Genomic DNA, 23117 nt, shown 5'->3' with positions numbered 1-23117 from the left:
TAAATTAAATTTAAGAATTTCTTTTGATATTTAAAAATAAGACTAGAATAACAATTTTTTGTTGCTAATTATTAATGAGAATTAGTATAATTGGAATATTACATTAGTACTAAATCTAGTAGAGTTATTATAAATTTAATTAATTAGAATTAATTATAAATAATCATATTTAATCATATTTAATTTATAATATATCATATGAATAGCATACAAAATTATAATAATGTTCTCTAACTAAATTATTATGTTGAAAAATTAGAGTTCAAGTAAAATGACAATTAACTATAAAGTATAAACTAATTAATAATAAAATCACATTTATAATTATAATTATAACAATAACATCTATTTAAAATTGACAATGATTATGAAAATTAAAACTTAATTATTTTAAAAATAATCGTAAAATTAACAATTAATAACGAGTCAAATAAATAACTCGGATGTGTGTAATGCTAAAAACTAGTATACATATGAGTAATTTATGTTCTTTGCTCCTCAATTTGTTTCATCTCAGACAGAATCCTTTCAGCTCCTGTTGTATATACTCCTGTGAGTCGAGCAAGGGCTGCCTCTGATTAAACCAGAACATGAAAGTGATGTCTGCAAAAATGGGATTGCACTGCCAGATAGCATAGAATCCATACAAGTAGGAGAAGTCGATTTACCAGCTCCGGAAATATCACTGCAAGGAAGAATATTCGCCAAGAAACTCATCGGTCTGTTTATGAATCTTTGTTTATATCCATCTCACGCAAATCTTCGTTGATATCCATAAAATCAAAACTATCATCGTCATTATCACGGAATGCATCATCAGGTGATTGGACTGATGATACATCGCACGAGTTATTGCTCTCTTGTTCTTCTTTAGATCCAATGCTGGCAGAATCTTCTTCTTCTTCTTCTTCTTCAGTAGATGAAGCACTCTCCTCAGAAGTTTCGTCAGGATAATCATTTTGTGGATGAGCTTCAACTGAGGTCCATCAGAGTGAATAAAAAGACATCAGAAAGAAAGAAAAAAACATTTTGAGAAGAACTCTTTGAAACTATATAATACCGTTGGAATCTTCACTATCATATTCCGAGTCATGATCTGGACCATTGTAGAAGTCGCCGTCATCCTCCTCCTCCACTTGTAACCTGAAGTGAAAATACATTAACTTTGAATTACGGCTAGAAACTAATATGCTTCCCATTTGCGGATAACAATATTAACTTAAAGTTGCAACCAAATAAAGAAAGATGTGATGCTTACACTGGGAATGAGCTTATTGCAGCATCTTCCTTACCAATATCCATGCCGTCCTTCACAGTGTAGTAGTCATAGACATAATCATCTGCATATCATGTTGAGATAAGAGAATTCATTAAACAGGAGAAAAAATTTACAGAAAGACATGGCAGAAGAGAAAGAGTTAATGTTATAGTTAACCTTGATGACCGATGCAACTAACGGCAGAATGACCCAAGAAACATGATATTAACCAATTTCAACGCAAAAATGATACTGCCAGAAAATAGAGCACCTAGTACTCAAATTTAATTTTTAATATGTAAGCACTCTTAATGATCCAAAACAAATAAATATGTAAGCACTCCTAAAATGGAAAACCTAGAAAATTGCCAAATCCAAATTATAAAATATTTAAGCAATGACATCCATCAATTGAATCACGAAAACAACTCAACCTTGTTTGCATAAGTACCGGTGCATGTCTGTTTCAATATCTGCAACTGATCTAGGCACAAACTCATAGCCTTGCTCAGACATATAAGCGTAAATATCAGATTCAATCTCTGCAATGGCACTTGGTATACAGTCTCTAGGTATAGGCAAATGTCTATCAAGAATTCTCTGATCCTCCAACGACATAGTTCTGCAATTGAATGTTAATGATGGAATTACTTTCAATGAGTTTAACATATAAGAGACATTAATTTCCATGATGACAACTTACTCCTCCTCTTGCACAGCATCAGATCCTTCCTCATCATGAACACGAACCACATCATAAAAATGGCACATGCCATGCAGTTTATCATCCAATGTTGGTTTGCTTCCTCTACGTCTCCTCCATATTTGTTCAAAACGAGCATTTTGTGCCAATACCTAATACAGTGGGAAGGGGCCGGATAAAAGGAATTGGAAGCGAGGAAGTACGGCATAGTTATGCAGAAAAAGAAAAAGAGAAAGATCTCAATCATGCCACCATTAAGACTACACAGACAATACATACTATTTGTCAAGAACCATGGATTGAGAAACGCTATCTGGAATGATGACAACAGCATAGTAGGATAAACAAGTGACCGTCAAATTTATTAAACTATAGTAGATCTAAGGTTACTAAGTTCGCCCCAAACTCATCAACAAAAACACCATCTTTCAAATTACTTCTAGATTAACTACCAGCTTTCTGGAAAGATCATACTTGTCAAACATGCAAAAACTATCATGATTTTTAATGATTATACACACAAACAGCTCAATTTTAACATACTGTTATTTCAAGTCTTTTCCTTTGCATGAGAACGACTAAACATTAGATATATCGTTTATCAAAGGACGCTGTTAAAATAAGTTGTCTAAGAACAATTGTCATCAAAGAAATAAATTAGGAATTGGAAAGAAAAAGAAAATCTGGCCAGTTTAAAAAGAAATCTAACAAGCAATGTTTAAGTTATCGAGTTTAATTTTAGCTAGTCAGCTCAATTCATCTAAATTTCTGAGCGTACCTGTTGATCACTTATGCCCTTTGATAAAAGTTCCTCATGTTTCTATACACAAAACACATGAACTCGTTATAGTGTTAGAACCAAAAACTACATAGAAAATAGAACGCAGTCTTCATTTATTTGTACAGGCAGGGAAAGAGAGTTTACCGTGTCCCTTTTGATAATCTGTTTCTGTTCTTGAATTTCTGGTTTATATGTGACTGCGCCAGCAGAATTATACTGCAAATAAGTAACTAGTCATTTACAACAAAGAACCTAGAACATAAAACTTAACTTATTAGGCATTTCCTCAAAAGAGAAAACTTATTAGACACATAAGTTTAATAATTATACAGACAGGCTAACCATCTGTTATACAACATTTCACAGCATATAATCAACATGAGTACTAGAATTAGTTGTCTATTACTGACCATAAAGGATTGCACAACATCGAGGGTTGTCTGTGAGCTACCAACTGTCTCAATATGATGTACCAGTACCCTCTTAGCCTTTGATTCTATCACTATCATACAACAAAAAAGGGAAAAAGAACAGCCCATTAGCTTAGAAAGAAAGATGATCACATTACAACTTACATATAAAAAACAGGAAATTTTATTTTACATAATCAATGCAAATAGAGCCATGCATTATCACCTATAACACGCATAAGCTTCATTTACTCAATTTCCGAGTTTGGGAAACAAACTCTCAATTGAACTTCTTTTAGAATGTGAAAACTTTCAAAAATACAGATTTAGAACCGGAATCGACATTTCAGCCATTGCAAGCTAGATTATCATCCTAAAGGGACTTACGCTTACCCAAAAAAGAAAAGGATCATAACCAGTTAAAAATATAGATAACTAATTAAGATTATAATAAACAAAACACCAACTAACAGGAATCACTTAATTTTGCTAAATATATCCAACATTTGAGATCATAAAAAGTCCAACATTTCAATAACTAGTTATAATTACAATAAAACATACAAACACCAACTTAGGTACCACAAACACTTCATTCAATTAACGTTTTTTGTTTCAGAAACGTGTCGGACAGTTGGCGTTTCGGACACGAAACTTCTTGTTTAACATAAAAAAACCTTAAAATAACACCGTTTCGCCGCGTCCGTGTCCAAGTGTCCCGCTTCTCCGTGTTCGTGCTACCAAGACACGGACTTAACAGAATCACTTTATTTTGCTCAAACTTATCCAAATGAGCATACTAAAGCTAGAAATTAACCAGTTTTTACGTGCAATACAACATTTTTAAAAAATATAAACCAAAAAAAAAAAAGTAATGTTCAGTTCTTTAAACCTTGTTCATGACATGAATAATTATCATCAAGTGACAACTTGTCAAAATCAGGAACTCGTCTCTTCAACGGCCGCTCATTAATTTCAAGCCCTGAAATCATATCAAAAAACAGCAAAAACAATTAAAAATAAAATGGAACTTTAAAGTAGGCAATAAAAATACTTAACAGTTTAAGAAATCTTGAAATGAAAAACAAAAAAAAAGTTACAGAAAGCGTCGAGTTTTGAATGTGATGATTTGCGTTTAACTCTTACAACCACTGGCTTTGAGGTTTCTTCACTGATAAACGCCATTAGCGGCGGAATTAAGCTTCACTGGGTTTTTTTTTTTTAATTTTTTGCTTGGTAGCCGTCGTCGTGTATTTGTCAGTCTTTTTAGCTACGGATTCACGTTGCTGATTTTGGTTTAATTCTCCCCGACTGGCCCATTTTTATTTGGCATAATACGTCTTTTAGTCCCTAAACTTAACCTATTTTCGTTAATAGGTCCATTCACTTCTATTTTACAATATTAAGTCTTTATACTTTTAATTTTGTAGATATTGAAATATTAATAAAGTTAAAGAAATAAAATGGATTAAAGTATTATCTCAGTCGCACTAGCATGTGAAGTAAACATACTACATTCCTTAACGGAAGGATATAATGTCTATAAAATTAAAAGTATATAAATTTAACATTGATAAATATATAAATTTTTAATGTTAAAAAATGGAGAAGTGTAAGGAGTCAAATATGCATTTTACTTTTCATTTTCAAGATAAGACTGAATCTTTTTTCTAAAAGAAATTATACTATATATAAATACAATTAAATCACAAATTTTACCGTATTATACAATTACAAACTATAGTTTTACGATTCTAAACATCGAGTAATTTTCTCATAAAAAATGCTGAATTAAAACTCCGGAACAATGATATATTATTGTGTAAACATTAATAGTTTTATTAGTATAGCAATAATCCCTCAATTTTGAATCTTGATTACAAATACATTTTCCCCTTAAATAACATTTTTCCTCCAACAATCTTGATTATAAGTACAACATTGTGATTTAGAACCCATAATAGATCATGCCAAGCAGAACCAAAGACATCACTAACAACAAACTTAAACCTCTTTGTTTTAAGATCATCTGCCTCTCCATTTTCCCAACTCTTTGCACCAACTCAACAATCAAGTGCTGCATGAACAAATTAAATGGACCAATTTGAGTATCATAATCTTTTCCAATCTGAAAAATTTAACAAGTAATCAGAATCACATAATTACCTTACAATTCTTGTGCTTTATTGATCTTGATCTCGCTGGATTTATGTCGGTCCGATATGTCTTCAACGAAAATGTGTCGATGGGAATAGCTATTTCATTTTCATCAGAATCTGTTATCACGGATTTTGGAGATAAGAAGCTCCTTCTATTATAAGGGCAAGTTCGGACCTGAAACTCTCGTATTCAGACATAATGGCTTCACCATTAAACTACGAGTCTACGAGACATGAAAGAAGCAAGAAATCACTGACCTTCAACATTAATTTGCAGGAATGGAGAGTCGTCAAGTTTCTGACAAGCACCATCTACACCACACATCTGAATAATGAATTTGACACTACAAGTACTCGATGGAACGGAAATGTCAGAAACATAATACGCATCAACATATGCTACTCCAATGTACTCCTGAATGCCTTCTACTCTTCCATCAGAATTGCCACCGCCATTTTTTGCTAGCTTTTCGACGTAAATATTATACTTGGAAAATTGAATTTTACTTGCGTCTTTCAACTTCCAATTTATTTTAACACTCAGTGTCTTAGAACCCTGAGAATCTGAACTCCACTTGATATACTGACCCTCAACCAGCCATGAGCTTGAAGGAGGAAACACCAAGCTCGCTTCGGAATTCCTGATTTTGATATCCCCAAGAAGTGCTAAATATTCTGATGGACTTGAACCTGAAATATCATCAAATCCATCATATGCGCATGCTGATCAACGGCGGAGGTGGGTAAAAATATAAAGTGATATATATTTTATTGTAATTTTACAAAACTGGGCAAAACTATACTGTTAAATTCATATTAATGGTGTTACTTGATAATTTAAACTTACAAGATGAGAAAGTACCCACCATACGCTCTATGCAGGTCTGTCCATGATTCTGATCTGAGTTTTCCATGTTCAGGATTTGGCTTGTAGCATAGAGCATGGATTTCTGTCAATGTGTATCCATTCATTTCAATGCTACTCTCTAGAATTACCCATCCTGAAACCGCTTCTGGCCCGTTAACTCTACGTGGCATGATCACTTTATTAAAGTTGTTTGAAATTTGGTTTGCCCTGATGGGCGCAATAAGTACAGATGTTGTTTCATTTAGATTGGAAGAGAAGTAAAGAGCTAGACCAAGCTGAGAATCCCCTTCTAATTTCACCTGGTAATTGTTTAGATCGTTAATTTGTATGCAAGTAAAAATGTCAGGATAACAGTTTATAAAATCGTAAGTTGCATGGAAACGAAAAAAATGCGGAAACAGGAAACAATATATTTCACAGGAATATGTTATAAATATAAAGTTCCTGAGTTGCAGAGAGTTTCCAGAAACGGAAGTGAAAGCCCGAAATGTGAGGCTTGATAAGTTTTTGAGCAACATATACATAAAAACTAAAGATATAGCTTACAGAATATGTCAGGTAGAGAGGTGATTCGCCAAGAAGCAACTTTCCTTGAAAGAGCCTTGTCGTGAAATCATTGTGAGCTTTCAGAGTTCCTTTAAATGTAATATTTGCTCCTCCACCATAAGATGCTTCCTTAAAACTAAAATTTTGCAGATATATGTTTGATTCAGATTGGTGTATTATTTTATTCATAACTACAACAGATGAGATTAGTACTATGAAAAACTGCAAAACAAAGTCGCAGTCGCAGACTTACTCTACATGAACTTGAATGGTGTCCGGAGATGGGTTGCTTTTAAATTCAAGAAAGGGCTGCCAAAAACGCACAGAAAATGAGCAACATTATTATAATAACCTTGCTTATTTTTATGGCTTGATAAATTAAATCTTCCTACATAACCACCAAACAGACACGTTTGCTAACCATACAATTTTGTTGCCACATAAACAATTTTTAACATGAATTGTTATAGTAACCTACCTTTGATGAAAGGAAATGATGGTAATCGTTTTATAAAAGGCATATAGTTCAATAACCGCACAAAAGTTTAACTCAATTTGTGCACACCTGAAAACCTTGGGAAGAAATGTTATTCCAAGGAGTATTTGAGACTTGCCTTCCTTCAACAGAAACATGAGAACCGTGGCCCTGTATTAATTAAATGATTTAGTGAGTTCTTGGTCCTAGAAATTGATAAATTGCTATAACATCAACCAGAGAAGAAAAGAAAATTTGAATATCTATTGATGACAAATAACGGAACAAACTTGGTCAAAATTTGAGTAGAATGGTAGTGTATCGGGATATAATTTTACTCTTCCCCATGATTTCTCTACAAGGCTCCACCACCTGCAAAAATGCCAATTTGGTCATTTCGAAACAAACCACTTTCAGGTTTAACAACTAAATAGTTTAAATTCTTTATTAGATCTCAAGCTATGTAGCACGGAAACAAAACCCTTGAAAGGGAAAATACCAATATGGAAAACGGTGAAAGGATGTTCTTTTACTATCAAACTTTAATAGTTATAAAGTTCCCGAGTTTCAGAAGCGTTTCTTAAACAAAACACTGAACTCGAGAAGTTTTCGTGCAACATAGATCTCTAGCATTTCACTGCTTCCAAGTTCTCAGGTTACGAAAAAAATTAAAAATGAGTTATCTTTAGTAAGTTAGACAGATAGAAAATGAATTACTTATTTTGAGCAGTTTGAAAATCAGGAGGCTGCTTAGTCTCATAGACCCATCCAGGTGCAAATATTGCAGCAGAAACATCATCCTCCTTGCACACATCAAGTGCAACATTTGTCTGTTCTCGACAAAGTTCTAAAGTTCATTAAATGAGTAAGAGGCGAAAACAAATCAAGTTTCGCATCTAAGCAAGCATAAATATGAGAGTGGAGAAGACGAAAAAATGAGCAAATGGTCATTCCGGTCTGATTACATCCACTCTTATATAGTCAGAGTGCGTGGAAAGCAACATTATAGATATTAAACACAAATATATTAGAATTAACGTGAGATATTAAACAAAAAAATACAAACATGTTGAAATTAATATAAAATGTTTAACAAAAATATCTCCACAATTGTTTTTCATGTGCTCTGAAAACACAAGAACGGATATAATTGGTCTGAATGATGAATTAAGTTGTCAAAATAAATTAAGTTCAGCTTATATGAACCTGGTCGATAAGTTTAACTGTTCAAGGATCAAGATGACCCTTTACTCAAAGATAATTATGGTTGATACTATCCTGTAATTGCAATGTACTTCCATTTGCATTGCGAACAAGACATGCATGAATAATCATGTGATGATTATAAAATCCAAAATTACATAAAAATTATTGAGTAAATATGATTGAAATGGCACATACATTCCATTGTCCACCGCCATAAGTATTCCTTCCAAATACATCTACTCCCATGTAGACATCAAACTTTCTATTACCAGCAACAGCAGCTGATATAGCCGGATAGTTTTTCTGCACAGCACATTCATAAACTGGCATACAAGAAATATGGAACAGATAAATTAATATAAGATGGAAGACAATGATAAGCCAGTACCTTCCATGTATAGTTTACAAATATGCCATCACAAACATCAAAGAACGGTTTATTTTTTTCATTTAGTTGGTCCTGCCAATCGAGTTTTCCATGGATCGTAATAGCATCATACCTGCAAACCAGCAGCTATCAAGAAATTTCCTATTTGATTTCAGAATACTTCATATTTGTGAAATGTGGTACTTTTAAAACTCACCAGATTACTAAAGATCCAGGGAGTGAGGAATGCATAGTCTTGGTTAGATGACTGACCAATTCCGTCAAATTAGGAATTTGCTCCTCATCCAATTTAATCTCCATATTGATCTGCAAACAACTATGCCTTTAATACAACTGCTTATATGTAGCACCTACACATATACACATACGGAAAGACGAAACACTTGGACAGGGACGCGGTGAAACGGAGTTATTTTAAGGTTTTCTATGTTGAAAATGAAGTATTATGTCCAAAACGTCAAGTTTCCGATATAGAAACGTTGATTGGATGAAGTGTTTGTGCTACTTAACTGCTTATAGTTTGTGCAATAGATAAGACTCCATAAACTATAAATTGAAAGGAACATCATGCAATCAGAGAAAAATACATACCAGCCATCCATCAAACCCCAAAGCAACAGCGAGCTCGGACAACCGCTCCGCATACATTCGAGCCGACTCCTCTGTTTCAAGCAATTTATTGCTAATAAGTCTCCCTTCATCCCATTCTGTGATGAAAGTCCCCAACACCTTACATTGAATTGGCATGAGAAACAACATTATTAGCAATAACCAGTTCAAATCAAATAATTTTTGTTCACATACATATATTATATAGATATCAATCGTACTGAATAGAAAAAAAAAGAATCCATATAGCCAGTCTCAATTAACTTGGAATTAAGGCTATTGATGTTGTTGTAAAAAACATTAATAATACCTCAGCATAGGGGAGCAAAATGTCTGACCGACCAAATTAACCGACTTTCGGTTGGTTCAATTCGGTGATAAATTTAGATTAATTCGGTTTGGTTTAAAGATTTTAAAATTTTAGTTTTCCATTATCGGTTTGAGATTTGGATTATTCAAATCACCCGAACCAGCCGAATAAACCGAATATTTTCTATTTCTAATTTTCTTATAATTATTCCTTGTATTTTTGTTGGTTTTAACCGAATCGACCAAATTACCAACTTATTCAGTTCGGTTTTTCAATTTTGCGGCCGGTTTGGTTTAGTTTCGAGCATTCCGTCAATCGGTTAATCCGATATTGGAGTCATCCAACCGAACTGTCCGAATGCTCACCCCTACCTCAGGATCACCAATAGAATTCATATTTTTCCACCAAACCACTACACAAATTCCTCAACTCAATATCTAAACTCAAAATCAACTCTCATTTTAGATACACATAATAGCAAACACCAAACAAACAAATAAGATAGAAACAAAACATACCTTAACACCATGTTTATGAGCAGTATTAATCCAGCAAGGAGGAGGCAAAGTAACCAAAGAATGAGAGAAATAAACAAAAACATCAATCAAATGCCAATGCCAAATAGCATAAGCATCACCATTGGACCCTCCTTGAACCCATTGATCATCACCATAGCCACCCTGCAAATCATGGCAAACAAGCAGTCTAGGCCTGTGAGGCAACTCAACAGCTGAAAATGGAAGCAAAACAGAAGCTTTATTAAATGGGCAGTGAAAAGATTCAAAGTAAGCTCTAGAGTGAAGCTCTTCAAGAGTTTTGATTGGGTATGAGATTGGTTTTGATGGCTGTAATGGATCAAATGGGGCAAAGTCAACGCTTGAGGATTTTTCATTTGTATGAGACATAAGACCGAGTGTAAGAGAAAAAAAAGATTGGATCTTTTTGAAAATTTAAAGAAATTTTAGAGAAAGATTACAACTTTATGCAGGCAGTTTAACGTATAAAATGGATTGAATGATTAGAAGTTATATTTAATTGATATATATAAAATAAAAAAGTTCTACAAATAGTACAATCTATGTATAAAAATATATAAAAAAAAATGCACTGCAATTTATTAATTTAAAACTCAGCAGATAATGGTAATTTTGGCGATGAAGATGATGAAGAGAAAGAACACATGACGTCACCTTTTTTTTATGAGAAGATCTAATTGCAGTGAAATATCAGCTTTTGTCTTTCTTATTACTTACAATATTGCAGTTTTAAAAGAAGGATAAACTCGTTATTAGGTCCTTAAATAATACGTCGTTTGATTAATTGGTTTCTGAACAAAATTTTGTCTTATTCTGGTCTCCGATCTTATAAAAAACGTGTCTTTCGGTTATTCCGTTAAGATTGTGCGATTCACGCTCCAAAATGGCGAGTTGCTTGTTAAGAAAATGCCATATAACTAGATCGAAGGACTTGGATGCACGTTTTTCTTGAGTTTAAGGACCAAAAGGGACAAATTTTAATTTAGGGACTGGTTAATCAAAAGACGTATAGTTTAAAACTTAAAGACCTAATAATGGGTTAAGCCTTAAAAAAAATTGATTAATTTTTGATTTTTGATTTTTGATTAATGTTAAAAAATCTAATGATATCTTGAAATCATTGACATTAAACATGAATCAAGAATTGTCAAAACAAGAGTTGTTCATGCAAATGTAAAATCATCAACTATATGCACTGTTCTTTAACCGTTCCGAATCGAAACTAAAATGATTTTAATAGATTTTCAATATAATTTTGAGTATTTATTTATTTACTGTATGATAAAATCAATGTACTGAGGAGTAGATGATCAGTCAAACTAAAGCTGAACAGCAAATAAAACCAACTGCATACTCAAATTTCTATTCCTGCTCTGTTATAATTTTAGGAGACCTGCCACCGAGCTGTAGCTCAAATGGTATAAGCGCTGGACAGCAAACTGTCATAAACAAAAATTTAGGAGACCTACAAAATTGAAGTAAGAAAGAAAAAGGTTAGGTACTATCAGATTCTTTATCACAAGAACTGGAAAAATTCAAGAGATTACTTGAGATTGAAGAAACAAAACTCACATTTGTTTGCACATTGACTTTGTTGATAATGATTTCAGGAACATGAGAGATTTTTAACCATTCAGAGCCACTTCTCTTTGTGCAATTTTTGCTAAGAACTGGACATTCAGAAATCACCAGCCTCCGTAATCTGGAGAGACGTTGCACGGTTGAAGCTGTCGGTAAACGTCCCAATAACCAACAGTCTGATACATTAAGGTGCTCAAGCGAAGAAAATTTTCCGAACCATTCTGGCAAAACTGTCAAAAAATGGTAGTTGGTGATGTATAAATCCCTGAGTGTAGTCAGGTATTGAAGTTGATCAGGCAATGAGTAGTCTTCACCGCGACCTTTTATGCGTAGAGTAGTAAGACTTCCGAGGTGTTTGATTGAACTCAAATCTTGAGACGCAGGACCGAATCCTAATACCTTCAATTGATTGAGGTCGTAGCAAATATCTCCCTGGAAAATTCTCACGGATGGACATTCGAATATTGCTAAGTTAACAAGAGAAGGCAGTTCGCGTAGTTCATGAAGATCTGATGTCAGACTGTAGCAATTCGACAAGTACAAGCCTTGCAGGGATCTGCAGGATTGTAATCCTGCTGGAAGAAAATGTAAATTGGAACAATCTTGGATCCATAATCTTCGAAGACAAGTAAGGCCTTGTATGCTTCCGATGACTACCAAACCGAAACAATTTATTATCTCTACAGATTCAAGAGATGGTAAAGGATGTTCTTCATCAAATGGCAAGTGAAAGAGATTTTTACAGTTATGGATTGCCAATTTGACGAGCGAAGAGAAATGAATGATTGGGATATTTTTCAGCTGAGGACAGTGCATTATCGACAAGATTTCAAGGCAAGGAAATACAACTGTGTCCGTAGGTACCTCCCATTCTGATAAACAATCCATCACTAGTATTCCAAATGATTTTAATGCTGGAAACAGAATTCTCCTTTCGCTGCTACTCGAGCATCCACCATTGCTACCAAAAAGATCGTTTCCGAGACATTTGACACTATTCATTGCAGCTATGAGAAGGTACCGAAGATGCGGAAGAAGTCCAAGTGTGGGGAGTTGACATCTATTGCAACCTTTCAGTTTCAGCTTCACTAAGTTGTTGGATGAAAAAGAATTACCATCATAATCACAATTTTTTATCATCCTAAACAACCATGATGGGAGTTTTTCACCCGAATAATTATTTATCTCTAAGCTTTTTATCTCGGCGTGGGGCTGCAGACCTTCCAACACATCTGCATCATTGCTGCTGCCGCTCTCTCTTCTTGGAGTCCATCTAAACCGCAACGCGTATATTTTAATTTTCTCATGCAGGTTTGCTTTCTCAGCTTCCATTCTGTCTCTCACATTTTCAAGATTTGTTATTGCTAATTCTCCTCTTAGTTCCTTCAAGCACTCTAATTCTTGGATGCTACCTCCCAGATTAGGACCGACAACGAAAAGGGGAAGTGTTCGAAGATGAACTAGACGCCCAACTTCAGCCGGCATTTGGTTCTCATAAGAAAAATAAAGATGTCTCAAGCTCAACAAATTTGTAAAATTGTGAGGAAGCTTTTCAAGTAATTTGCAACCCTTTAGCACCATAGTTTGCAAATTGTAAAGCTTGCTGAAAGATTTAGGCAACAGTTTGATTTCAGTATCTGAGACATCAAGATGTCTCAAATGTTTCAGTTTGCCAATTGAACTTGGCAAATCCTTAATATCAGCACCAACCAGCTTTAAAATTCTCAAGCTTTTGAACTTCCATGATTTGTAAAGGCCAACATCCATTATGAACAGAGAATGCAGAGTCTTAGCGTTACGTTCCGGATAAGATCGCGCTAGAGCTCGGTTCCCATCAGAAACGAGGTTTACATGACGAATATGAGATTTTTCGCGCCCGTTAGTTAAACAAGTCTCTGAAGTCGATGTCTCAAACTTTGTAATAGACAATGCAAGCTCATGCACTAGATCATGCATCTTGACACTTGTGATATTCCCATATTCATCCCTCACCACATCCTGAAAAAATGAATCAACAAGCAATTCATTAAAATACCTGTTACCTTTCTCTTCGACATCATCACGGTCCTCGTCCGATCCAAGAAGCCCTTCAGCCATCCAAAGCTGAACCAACTCTTCTTTAAAAATCGAACTACTTATGCGAAAAATGGAACAATATGCAAAGCATGGTTTCAAATAAAAAGGCAAACGATTGAAACTTGATCTTAGGACAGCATCGATGCTAATCTCATTTCCTGAGGCATTCAAAACGCTTTCATTCTTAATTGATAACCATTGTTTTATCCCAATGTCGCGGCCCATAGTTCCACCTAGAACTCTCGCAACTAGCGGTATACCTCTGCACTTCTCTGCTATCTCTTTCCCAATCACCTCTAGCTCTGCACTAAGTTGCACTCCTCTTTGCATACCACAAACTCTTTCTTTGATAATAGACCAGCATTCATCGTCGGACAGGAGATCAGGTTTTCGCATATTTTGAGGCATAGTCATTGTTGCTACTTCTTCGCTACGGGTTGTAACAACAACAACATTCCCATTACTCGTGCTAACATCCGCCAGACGTCTTGTCAAACAATTCCATACTTCATAATCCCGACTCCACATATCGTCGAGCACAAGAAGGAACTTCTTACTTCCTCGAGATGTTGAAATATCGCGTCTTTATTAGTTATCCCTCCGGCATTTTCGCTCAACGTCTGCAACATTTCTCCTAGAATCTTCTGATCATCGAAGTGATTCGAAACACAAACCCACATTTTGACATCAAAAAGCTTTCTAGCAACAGCTTCTTGACACACCAGTTTAGCTATTGCTGTTTTTCCAAGCCCAGCCATGCCTACTATAGGAACAATTGTGAGGTTTTGATCACATGAGGTAGCCAACAGGCTGAGTATTTCAGTGACATAGGAATCCCTTCCTACTATTGGATGATCAATTATTGAATCTGTGACATGTTTCAAACTGATTTGTCTGTCTACAGACATGACTTTAAGTCCAAAACTCAAGGCTTCATTCTTAATGCTCTCAAGAGATTGGTTCACACTCTTAACCTTGTGTCCCATTTTTATATGAAATGTTGTCTTCCTAGATATTTCTGATAATGAAAACTGTAAGAAAATAAACCGAACTCATAATTAGAATGTCTTCCGGGAAATACCAATGAACTATAGCTCAAACGGTGTAAACGCTAGGGCAGCAAACTGCATGTAACACCTGCTAAAGTAATTGATATCAACTACTAGCTACAAGCTACTAGCAGTAGCAACAATGTTATGTTATTTTAGTCCTTCAAAATTACATTTTAAGTTTTTTAATTAATTTTATTAATTTCGTCTAGAATTTTTTTTTCCGGTATAAAATTAAAATTTCATTATTTTCAGCCTTAAAACTTTAAAAGGAAGTTTTTTGATTTAAAAAATTTCAATAAAGAGCATTTTCTCTTTTTTCCTCAAATTCAAAATTTCTTTTAATCAACATTAAATGTCTAATTCTTAGTGTTCTTTAAAAATCAATAGATCTTAGAAATTATAATCTGACGTTAATATGTTTATCAGTCAATACTCTTTATTACAAAGTGAATAATGCATATATTTATTATTAATAAAGGCTTAACATCCAAAAACACACCATTTTCTTTTACTTTTTTCGTTTACAGCTTAAACTTTTAAAATCATCAATTTTAAGTCATTTTAAATTTTCAGTTTTAATTGTAGTCATTTGTTCAAATTAGAGTAGAAAAAAGTTCAAATATACCCTTCATATTGCTTCATATTATTCAAATTTATCTTTCTATCATCAAAAATTCCAAATATGAAAGACATATTAAAACCTTTTTTCCATTTCGATTTAAACAAATGACTGAAATTGAAACAAAAAATTAAAAAATAGGCTAAAATTGATAATTTTAAAAGTTTAAGCCGTATATAGGTGCGTGAAATTGATTCAAACCGAACCAAATTAAATTTTTTCTTTTTTTGAAAATTGAACCAGTCGGTTTGCTTCATTTTGGTTTGGTTTTCGGTTTGATTTATATTGTAAACTGCCTAAAAATATTTATACTCAAAACCGAACCGACCAACCAAAATTTCTTTACAATCTTAAACCAAAGCGAACCAAATTTGTCGATTCGGTTTGGTCTCGGTCGGTTTTTACGGCTTACAAAAAGGCAAAATATTTTCAATGATTAAAGGCAAGATTTTTCAAAAAGGCAAGATATTTTTCAATGATTAAAGGCCAATTTCAAATTCTATTACTCCGAACTCTTACAATAGAGAATATAGATCGACTGAAGTAGAATCTAATCAGGTGGTCAAATACAATTTACATACCTTACCACCCAAGTTATCGATCTCGACTTGCCGACGAAGAAGTTCATAGGCAGCCTCATCAAGAACATCTCCAACTTGATAGGCTACATCTTTAAACTTGTTTAGCCAAAACCTAACACTCATGTTTGTGATTTGTTGCTCTTGTGCATCTTGCAACACATCACGGATCATGTTTAATGACTCTTGAAGTTCACTAAGTTCTTCCCTAAGACCCCATGCTATTTTAATTTCTTCTGTTATAAGTGAAATCACCCTACAAATTGCTTCCTCCACTACAAAACTAAGCACAATTTCAGCCATTTCTTTGTGTGTTTTTTTTTTGAGTTTTAACTACCTATAGAAGCCACTTATGTAGGGATGCCAAAATAGGCTTGAAACGTGTTTGTATCGTGTTGGTGATATTCATATTTGAATCGGCTAAATAAATGAGTAAAGGATGAATATTTGACCGATTTAAAAAATGAATGAACTAAATTGTGTCATGTCGCGTTGGTGTTATCCATATTTGATAAGACTTAAAATATATTATTTTGTGTCATATTGTGTTAGTGTTACCCATATTCGACTGATTTAAATAAATGAATTGAATGTATCATGTTGGTATGATTCATATTCGATCCATTTATAATAATTAAATTAAAGGGCTTTTTACATAAACATATATCTTTTGTAAAAATATAACTTTTATACGGGTCACAATTTTCAATATGAAAACTACCATGAACGCTGAAGATTATTACTTTTTTACGGATCATATATATACTGCTCTAAAGTCAGAACCTCATAAACCAAATAATTTTCTCTCTCCTCAAATTTCTCTCTCATTTCTCTCTCTCAACTCACCTTTTGTTCTTCACACCAATCCGCCTCCGTCGTTCCATTTTCATCGTTTCTCTTCCATTTTCCACCTCCGTCGTTCCGCCGTTCCTTCTTCGTCTCGCTGTCATCTTTCTTTTATCGTTTTGATTTCAGATCTGGAATTTTTTGTTAATTTTTTCATTTTCAGATCTGTAATTTGTTAATTTTTTACTGTTTTTTCACCATTAAACATGTATAAAGAGTATCTTTAAAGAATTTAATACTCATTTCATGTTATGTAGAATAATTTTGCGATTTTATGGAATAAAATTCTGTTATTTCTGCATTTTTCTTGTGTTTCTGCGTTTTTTTATATTCTGCAGAACGATTTGTTGATGATGATTGATTGCTGAATTATTGTAATGTCACAGTGTTGTAGATTTTATGTTGATTTTGTGTTGATATTATGTTGATATCAACCGTTTTTTTTTATTTTAACTTTGGCAAAAAAGATAATATTGTCTGTGAAACAAACTAAAAAATTAAATTAAATTAAATTGAGACTAGATAATGATATGATAGTATCGGGGAAGAAGACAAATAATGAAGTTGAATTATTGTAATTTTACAGTGTTGACATTGTGTTGATTTTCGGTTGATATTTTGTTGATTTTAGTATTGGTGAAGAAGAAAATAATGATATGCAATGTTATAATGTTGATCTTATGTTGGTATTGTGTTGATATTATGTTAATATTTAGTTGATTTTATCATTAACGAAAAAGAACACATTATATGTGAAATAAAATAAAAGAAATTGAAAAAATATTAAAAAAATAAAAATTAGTGTAAAAGAAGATTGAAAAATTTAAATTAGTTAGTTTATTACATATGTTGATTTCGTGTTGATTTCATGTTGATATTAAAACTGGCGAAAAACATTAACAGTAAAAAAAAGTCAAAATCCAAAAAAAATCAAAAAAATTAAAAAAATTAAAAAAAATTAAAATTAAAATATGTGAAAAATATTAAATGCAGGAATATAATGGTGAAAAAAAAAATCAAAAATGATGAAAAAAAATGTTGAAAAATGGGAGTTAATCTAAAAAGTAAAGTTGTTTTCAAAAAGTAGTATAAAAGAAAAAAAAGTTGGTATGAAATGTAAAGATTTAGAAGGGATGGTAAAAAAGTAAATGTTGGAGAAAAAACAGTATTTTATATAAAAAGCCCTAAATTAAATGTGTCGTATTTTTATGATCTATAATCGACCCAATGGATTAGTTGGGTTATATGGGTTGACATGCATAACTAATTTAATTTATATGCCGTGTTCGTATTGACACAATTAATAAATGAGCTGTGTTCGTATTGAGCTAATAATGTCAACGGCGCGTATTGATATTTATATATGTGCCATTGTACATGTAACAGCAAAGATTTATTATAAAAAATATACAACTCTTAAATAGTTTATTTGCTAAAAAAAGTGGGAGATAAGGAAACTATTTGCCAATAACTGTTAAATAGTTTAAAATATATAAGAAAGTGAGATATATACCATCCCTTGGAATCATTATTTAAATGCTAATTGAGGAAGTTTAAGTTAGTATTCGTTTACTTTGTGATACATTTTATTAATTCCCAAAGGCCGATTACAAACATCCTATATTCAACTACCTAACATATATTTTTAATTTTGTCAGTATATTTATATTTATTTTTTTCTTTTTAAGAGAAATGTCAACTTGTTGCTTGCTACTTGCTAGCTAATGAAGGTTGAAATGTGAGTGATATATATTATGTTGAAAAAATTATACTAGTAGTATCTAACTTTTTAAAATCAACAATTTTAATATCTGAACTTTTTATATCTCATATCAATTCCAATCTGTTTGTATTTTATATCAATTTTAACACATTTGTGTTTACTATCTTTGTAGTTGTGTTTTCACGCGTTTTTAAAATACACAAATGAATGAGATTGATCTTATTTTGAAAGTTTATGGACTAACTTATTAAATAAACCAAGTTTGACTTATACGAATTGTACTACAAGTAACGAATCTAAATGGCTCTTTGCTCAATTCTTAAGTGCATTTAGAGTTTGTTTAATTCGGCTGTTACTGATAACTAATAGTTGTTAGCTGTTGTTGATGCATAATGATTGTTTGGTGCGATCTAATTAACTGTTATTATTGATATAGTTTTTTTGATAGGAGAGGCAAACGCCTTAACTATCGCTTAATCTGAACCTTTCGGCCATAAGAAATTTCCTGCATGTCGTGAATGATCTAAGGAACTAAACTACTAAGAGGAGTATCGTGATTAATAAACCTAATGACATTATCATCATTTAAAAAAGTCAAATGATCCGCTGCAAAATTTGCTTTTCTATAAATATGGTTGATTCTATCTTCTCAATCCTTTGATAACACAGCACGAATCGCAGCTAGCACATTAGAATAACAAGCTGCAGTTTCATCACCTTTATTGAAATTGAACATGAATTAAGAATCGTCGAAACAAGAGTTGCTCATGCAAATGTAAAACCATCAACCAAATGCACTGTTCTTTAACTGTTCGGAATCGAACCTAGAATGACTTTAGTCTATTTTACATGAATTTTATATGATGCAATATTTATCTATATGATTGTTTCTAGGATTATTTTTACCATATATCATCACCTTTCATAATCTAGAAAACGTGGCACTATATGTCCCAACTTTTCATCACGTGACATATATAGTCTAAATGTCTTATATGACGTCGTTTTGGTCGTTCACATGGCCAAAAACGACAATGTTTTTACAAAAAATAAAGCATACACCCCTCTAGCATCAGAGTTTGCAAATTGTGAAGCTTGGTGAAAGATTTAGGAAACAGTTTGATTTCAGTATATGAGATATCAAGATGTCTCAAATGTTTCAATTTGCCAATTGAATTTGGCAAATCCTTAATATCAGCACCAATCAACTTCAAAATTCCAATCTTAAATTAATCAGAAAACATGAATGACAATCAAACTATAAAAAATGTGCGACAAAATGTTAAGAACTAGTGCACCAAATTAATAGACAAAGTAAATACGATTTACGGTTAAGATGCTGACAGAAAATATGGTATTATGACAATTCAACCTAACTCGGAACAATATCAATGTATTTTCTTTAAGCTGCACTAAATATGAAAGTTCTTCCAGCAACACTTTGACTCAAAAGAAGGCAACAAGATGTATTTACAGTACTGTTATGAACTCGCCCTATTCCGCTCAAGAACAGTCACACACAATAAATGGAACAGGATTAGCATTAGTTTCAAAGAGGGTGAACATAAAGCTTCAACAAAATGTTAATGTGATCAATCACAAAACATTTGAGCAAACATCGATTATATTAGAGAGTAAGTTCCTTCATCGAGGCAAAGTGCAAGATAACGGGAAGGGGAAAATTTAGATAAAAATTTGTTTAAAAAAAACTAACTTTATGATGCAAAATTTGAGGTTCTTTCTAATACATTGAACAAAAAACTTCCTAAATAAATTTGGAGTTAATTTTACAATACCAATAACTGTTTGACCTAACTGTATTTCCGACCCAAAATGGTAAGGGTCGTACCTTAGTTGCCAGTGAAAATCAACTATCATATCTCAGTTCTTGGAATCTCTTGAGCAAGCTAGATTTGTAATTCTTGATTTCTGCTTCTTCAAGGGAATCAGGGGTAGCCTTAATGACAGAGACAGCCCCGGCATGATGTAAAGCTCCTACAGCCTCATCTGCAGTATATATAGGAATTAGCAACAAAAATCAAAATTTAAATTCAGAGCTAACCAACGTCCAGTGAAACACCAAACAACTTGTCTTTAGGTTTAAGATTCGGAAACCTCATACACACTTCAATCTTATTACACGTTCTCAAGTTGCATTCATGTAGAGCCGTAATAACATATTCCATAACGGATATTTGGCACAAATAACAGAAAGCAGACATAAAACTTACCGGATTGTGAAAGAGCAGCAAGAGCCTTTAGAGCTGCTACCTGAGTTTTTTCATCCGCGGCAGCCTCCAACATGCTTACCAATTCTTGAGCTCCACCCAATTCCACAACTTTCATTCTTTTTTCATCTAGAAACAAAGATAATGCAAAACTTACATACGAGAATTTTGACAACAGTTCAATATATGATTCAGATAATTACAACTTAATCATAAAAAGGTAACATTTTGTGTCACTAACTCAGCACACAAACAACACTCTTATACTAATGAATCTAATTGATTACAGCTACAATGAATACCATTGACAGCAAAACTGGTTAGTCTCGAAGCACCAGTTCTTTTAAAGAAGGGATCTTTAACTTGCAATAGTGAAATAGACTGCTGAACCAAATTATCTCCTGCAATTTAAACAAAAAGAAACTACATTATTTAACAGTTCTTTAAAATCAATATAGCACGGAAACTTCATTCAATCATCCTGTTCCGTTTCAGAAACTTGTCGGACACTTGACATTTCGGACCCAAAACTTCATTTTCACATAAGAAACTTAAAAATAACACAGTTTCGCCGTGTCCGTGTCCGTGCTACCTAACTCAAATCTAAAATCTAAAACTTAATTAATTCCTGTTAACCCCGCTAACAACTAACGTAATTAGATTCTATCTATAGACAAAAAAAAAATCCAAAACTTAACAGAAAACAATCAAAGTGAAAGATTACCCATATAAGGAAAAAACTGAGAGCCCACAAAAACAGCAGTTCCAGCAAAAAAGAATTTCAACAACCATCCAATTTTTCTCTCAGCATCTTCTTCAATAGTAAGCTCATCTACAAAGTTATTCAAATCCCAATTAATCAGACTTATTAATCAAACAAAATCACAAATTAAACAAAACCCGGATAAAAAAATTTAATCTTTCGAGAGAATGAGATACCCTTTGGCTTATTGGAAACCAAGAAATTGCGGGATGGTGATTTGATTCTTGATAGATACTGCAAATTGTAAAAATAAGATAATAATTAGAAGAAATTAAAAATAAGTGAGAGATTTAAAAATGGATTAAGGAGTGAGTAGATGAGATAATTACAGTGTAAAATTGAGCTGCTAAATTGCGGATCATGTTGAGTAGACTGAATTTATTTGGATTCTCTTGTTGCAGAGATGGTGGAGACGAGTGTGAGCTAAAAAATAAACTGGATTGCTAAACACCGCCCGGTTTTACTTACCACCGCACAGGCAAAAGACATTTCTGCCCTTTTAGCAAAATTTTGAAAAAAAAGTTCTCTCAACTCATTCGAATACATTCGAACAAATACGTAAAAAATCGATTAAAATGACGAACAACGAGTACAATTCATCGGATAACGAGTATCGACGTTCGGAAACAACCCCCGATAAATATATTTTTTTAAAAAAACTCGAAATAAATAATTTTTTTAAATTTTTTTAAGGAGGGACGTTTACATTTCACGTCCCCTCCAGAGGAGTGGACGCCGGAAAGCGGCGTCCCCTCCTCTGGAGAGGACGTGGATTTCCCACGTCCTCTCCTGAAGAGGGGACGTCGTTCGTCCCCTCCTCAGGAGAGGACGTGGGAAATCCACGTCCCCTCCTCTGGAGAGGACGTGGATTTTCCACGTCCTCTCCTGAAGAGAGGACGTCGTTCGTCCCCTCTTCAGGAGACGACGTGGGAAATCCACGTCCTCTCCAGAGGAGAGGACGCCGCTTTCCGGCGTCCTCTCCTCTGGAGTGGACGCCGGACGTCCCCTTTTCAGGCGGAGGGGACGCCGGAAAAACAGAAAAAAAAAATTAAAAATTATTTTTTATTTCGAAAAAGCCGGAACATATTGTTTCCGACTGTCGGTACTCGTTTCCCGACGAATTATACTCGTTATCCGTCATTTTACTCGACTTTTTACGTAGTTGTTCGAGTGTGTTCGAATGAGTTGAGAGAACTTTTTTTTTGAAATTTTGCTAAAAGGGTAAAAATGTCTTTCGCCTGTGCGGTGCTAAGTAAAAAGGGGCGGCGAATAGCAAAACCCATAAGTAAAACTTTAACTTTCTTAATCAATTAAGGACAAATTAACTAAAATTTTAACTTTTTTAATCAATTGAGGACTGTACTATTTTTTTTAATATTAATTAGGAACAACAATATTTATT

General features: G+C 33.4%; 3 protein-coding genes and 1 pseudogene across 7 annotated transcripts; all 4 read right to left on the bottom strand.

Annotated features, from left to right (window-relative positions):
• Positions 1-365: 365 nt before the first annotated feature.
• Positions 366-4456, bottom strand: LOC126660188 (RNA-directed DNA methylation 4-like). Of its 5 annotated transcripts, XR_007635264.1 has the most exons (11): positions 4253-4455; positions 4045-4134; positions 3153-3244; positions 2887-2958; positions 2740-2781; positions 1962-2113; positions 1693-1880; positions 1259-1340; positions 1061-1143; positions 669-976; positions 366-550 (listed from the first exon to the last, which is right to left on the bottom strand). XR_007635264.1 is itself a non-coding variant. In XM_050353533.1 (10 exons), the coding sequence occupies exons 1-10, from the start codon at positions 4335-4337 to the stop codon at positions 726-728; spliced, it is 1137 nt and encodes a 378-aa protein (XP_050209490.1). In that variant the 5' UTR covers positions 4338-4455; the 3' UTR covers positions 366-725. The 5 variants fall into 5 exon arrangements, 4 of the variants coding, with proteins under 4 accessions (XP_050209490.1, XP_050209492.1, XP_050209494.1 ...); XM_050353533.1 differs by having other exon boundaries at positions 366-976; XM_050353535.1 differs by having other exon boundaries at positions 366-976; positions 3153-3238.
• A 487-nt stretch (positions 4457-4943) lies between these two features.
• Positions 4944-10749, bottom strand: LOC126660187 (cytosolic endo-beta-N-acetylglucosaminidase 1-like). Its single transcript, XM_050353532.2, has 14 exons — positions 10232-10749; positions 9386-9523; positions 8991-9100; positions 8795-8906; positions 8602-8709; positions 7918-8030; positions 7491-7572; positions 7291-7371; positions 6979-7034; positions 6726-6861; positions 6178-6478; positions 5570-6001; positions 5319-5428; positions 4944-5229 (listed from the first exon to the last, which is right to left on the bottom strand). Exons 1-14 carry the CDS (start codon positions 10616-10618, stop codon positions 5101-5103), a joined length of 2295 nt encoding a protein of 764 aa, XP_050209489.1. The 5' UTR covers positions 10619-10749; the 3' UTR covers positions 4944-5100.
• On the bottom strand, positions 10363-16547 carry LOC126660186 (putative disease resistance protein RGA3; annotated as a pseudogene).
• Positions 16548-20418: 3871 nt separating this feature from the next.
• On the bottom strand, positions 20419-22151 carry LOC126659708 (uncharacterized). The gene is made up of 6 exons (XM_050353045.2): positions 22045-22151; positions 21892-21949; positions 21677-21784; positions 21255-21353; positions 20956-21081; positions 20419-20731 (listed from the first exon to the last, which is right to left on the bottom strand). The coding sequence occupies exons 1-6, from the start codon at positions 22075-22077 to the stop codon at positions 20592-20594; spliced, it is 564 nt and encodes a 187-aa protein (XP_050209002.1). The 5' UTR covers positions 22078-22151; the 3' UTR covers positions 20419-20591.
• Positions 22152-23117: the final 966 nt, after the last annotated feature.

The sequence above is a fragment of the Mercurialis annua genome, linkage group LG8, assembly GCF_937616625.2.
Source record: "Mercurialis annua linkage group LG8, ddMerAnnu1.2, whole genome shotgun sequence".
NCBI classification, from domain to species: domain Eukaryota; kingdom Viridiplantae; phylum Streptophyta; class Magnoliopsida; order Malpighiales; family Euphorbiaceae; genus Mercurialis; species Mercurialis annua.
This window is presented reverse-complemented; position numbering and strand designations above follow the sequence as displayed.

What these genes read in the sequence shown, in the direction of transcription:
- LOC126660188 (XM_050353533.1), bottom strand. Translation starts at nt 4,337, where the DNA reads ATGGCGTTTATCAGTGAAGAAACCTCAAAGCCAGTGGTTGTAAGAGTT. An exon ending in AGATTATCAAAAGGGACACG is followed by an intron (nt 2,782 to 2,886) that starts GTAAACTCTCTT and finishes TTTTGTGTATAG; the next exon opens with AAACATGAGGAACTTTTATC. An exon ending in GATGCTGTGCAAGAGGAGGA is followed by an intron (nt 1,881 to 1,961) that starts GTAAGTTGTCAT and finishes ATTCAATTGCAG; the next exon opens with AACTATGTCGTTGGAGGATC.
- LOC126659708 (XM_050353045.2), bottom strand. Translation starts at nt 22,077, where the DNA reads ATGATCCGCAATTTAGCAGCTCAATTTTACACT. An exon ending in TAGCAGCTCAATTTTACACT is followed by an intron (nt 21,950 to 22,044) that starts GTAATTATCTCA and finishes TACAATTTGCAG; the next exon opens with TATCTATCAAGAATCAAATC. An exon ending in TGCTGCTCTTTCACAATCCG is followed by an intron (nt 20,732 to 20,955) that starts GTAAGTTTTATG and finishes TATATACTGCAG; the next exon opens with ATGAGGCTGTAGGAGCTTTA.
- LOC126660187 (XM_050353532.2), bottom strand. Translation starts at nt 10,618, where the DNA reads ATGTCTCATACAAATGAAAAATCCTCAAGCGTTGACTTTGCCCCATTT. An exon ending in TGGGGTTTGATGGATGGCTG is followed by an intron (nt 9,101 to 9,385) that starts GTATGTATTTTT and finishes AGTTGTTTGCAG; the next exon opens with ATCAATATGGAGATTAAATT. An exon ending in TTTCTTCCCAAGGTTTTCAG is followed by an intron (nt 7,035 to 7,290) that starts GTGTGCACAAAT and finishes CGTTTTTGGCAG; the next exon opens with CCCTTTCTTGAATTTAAAAG.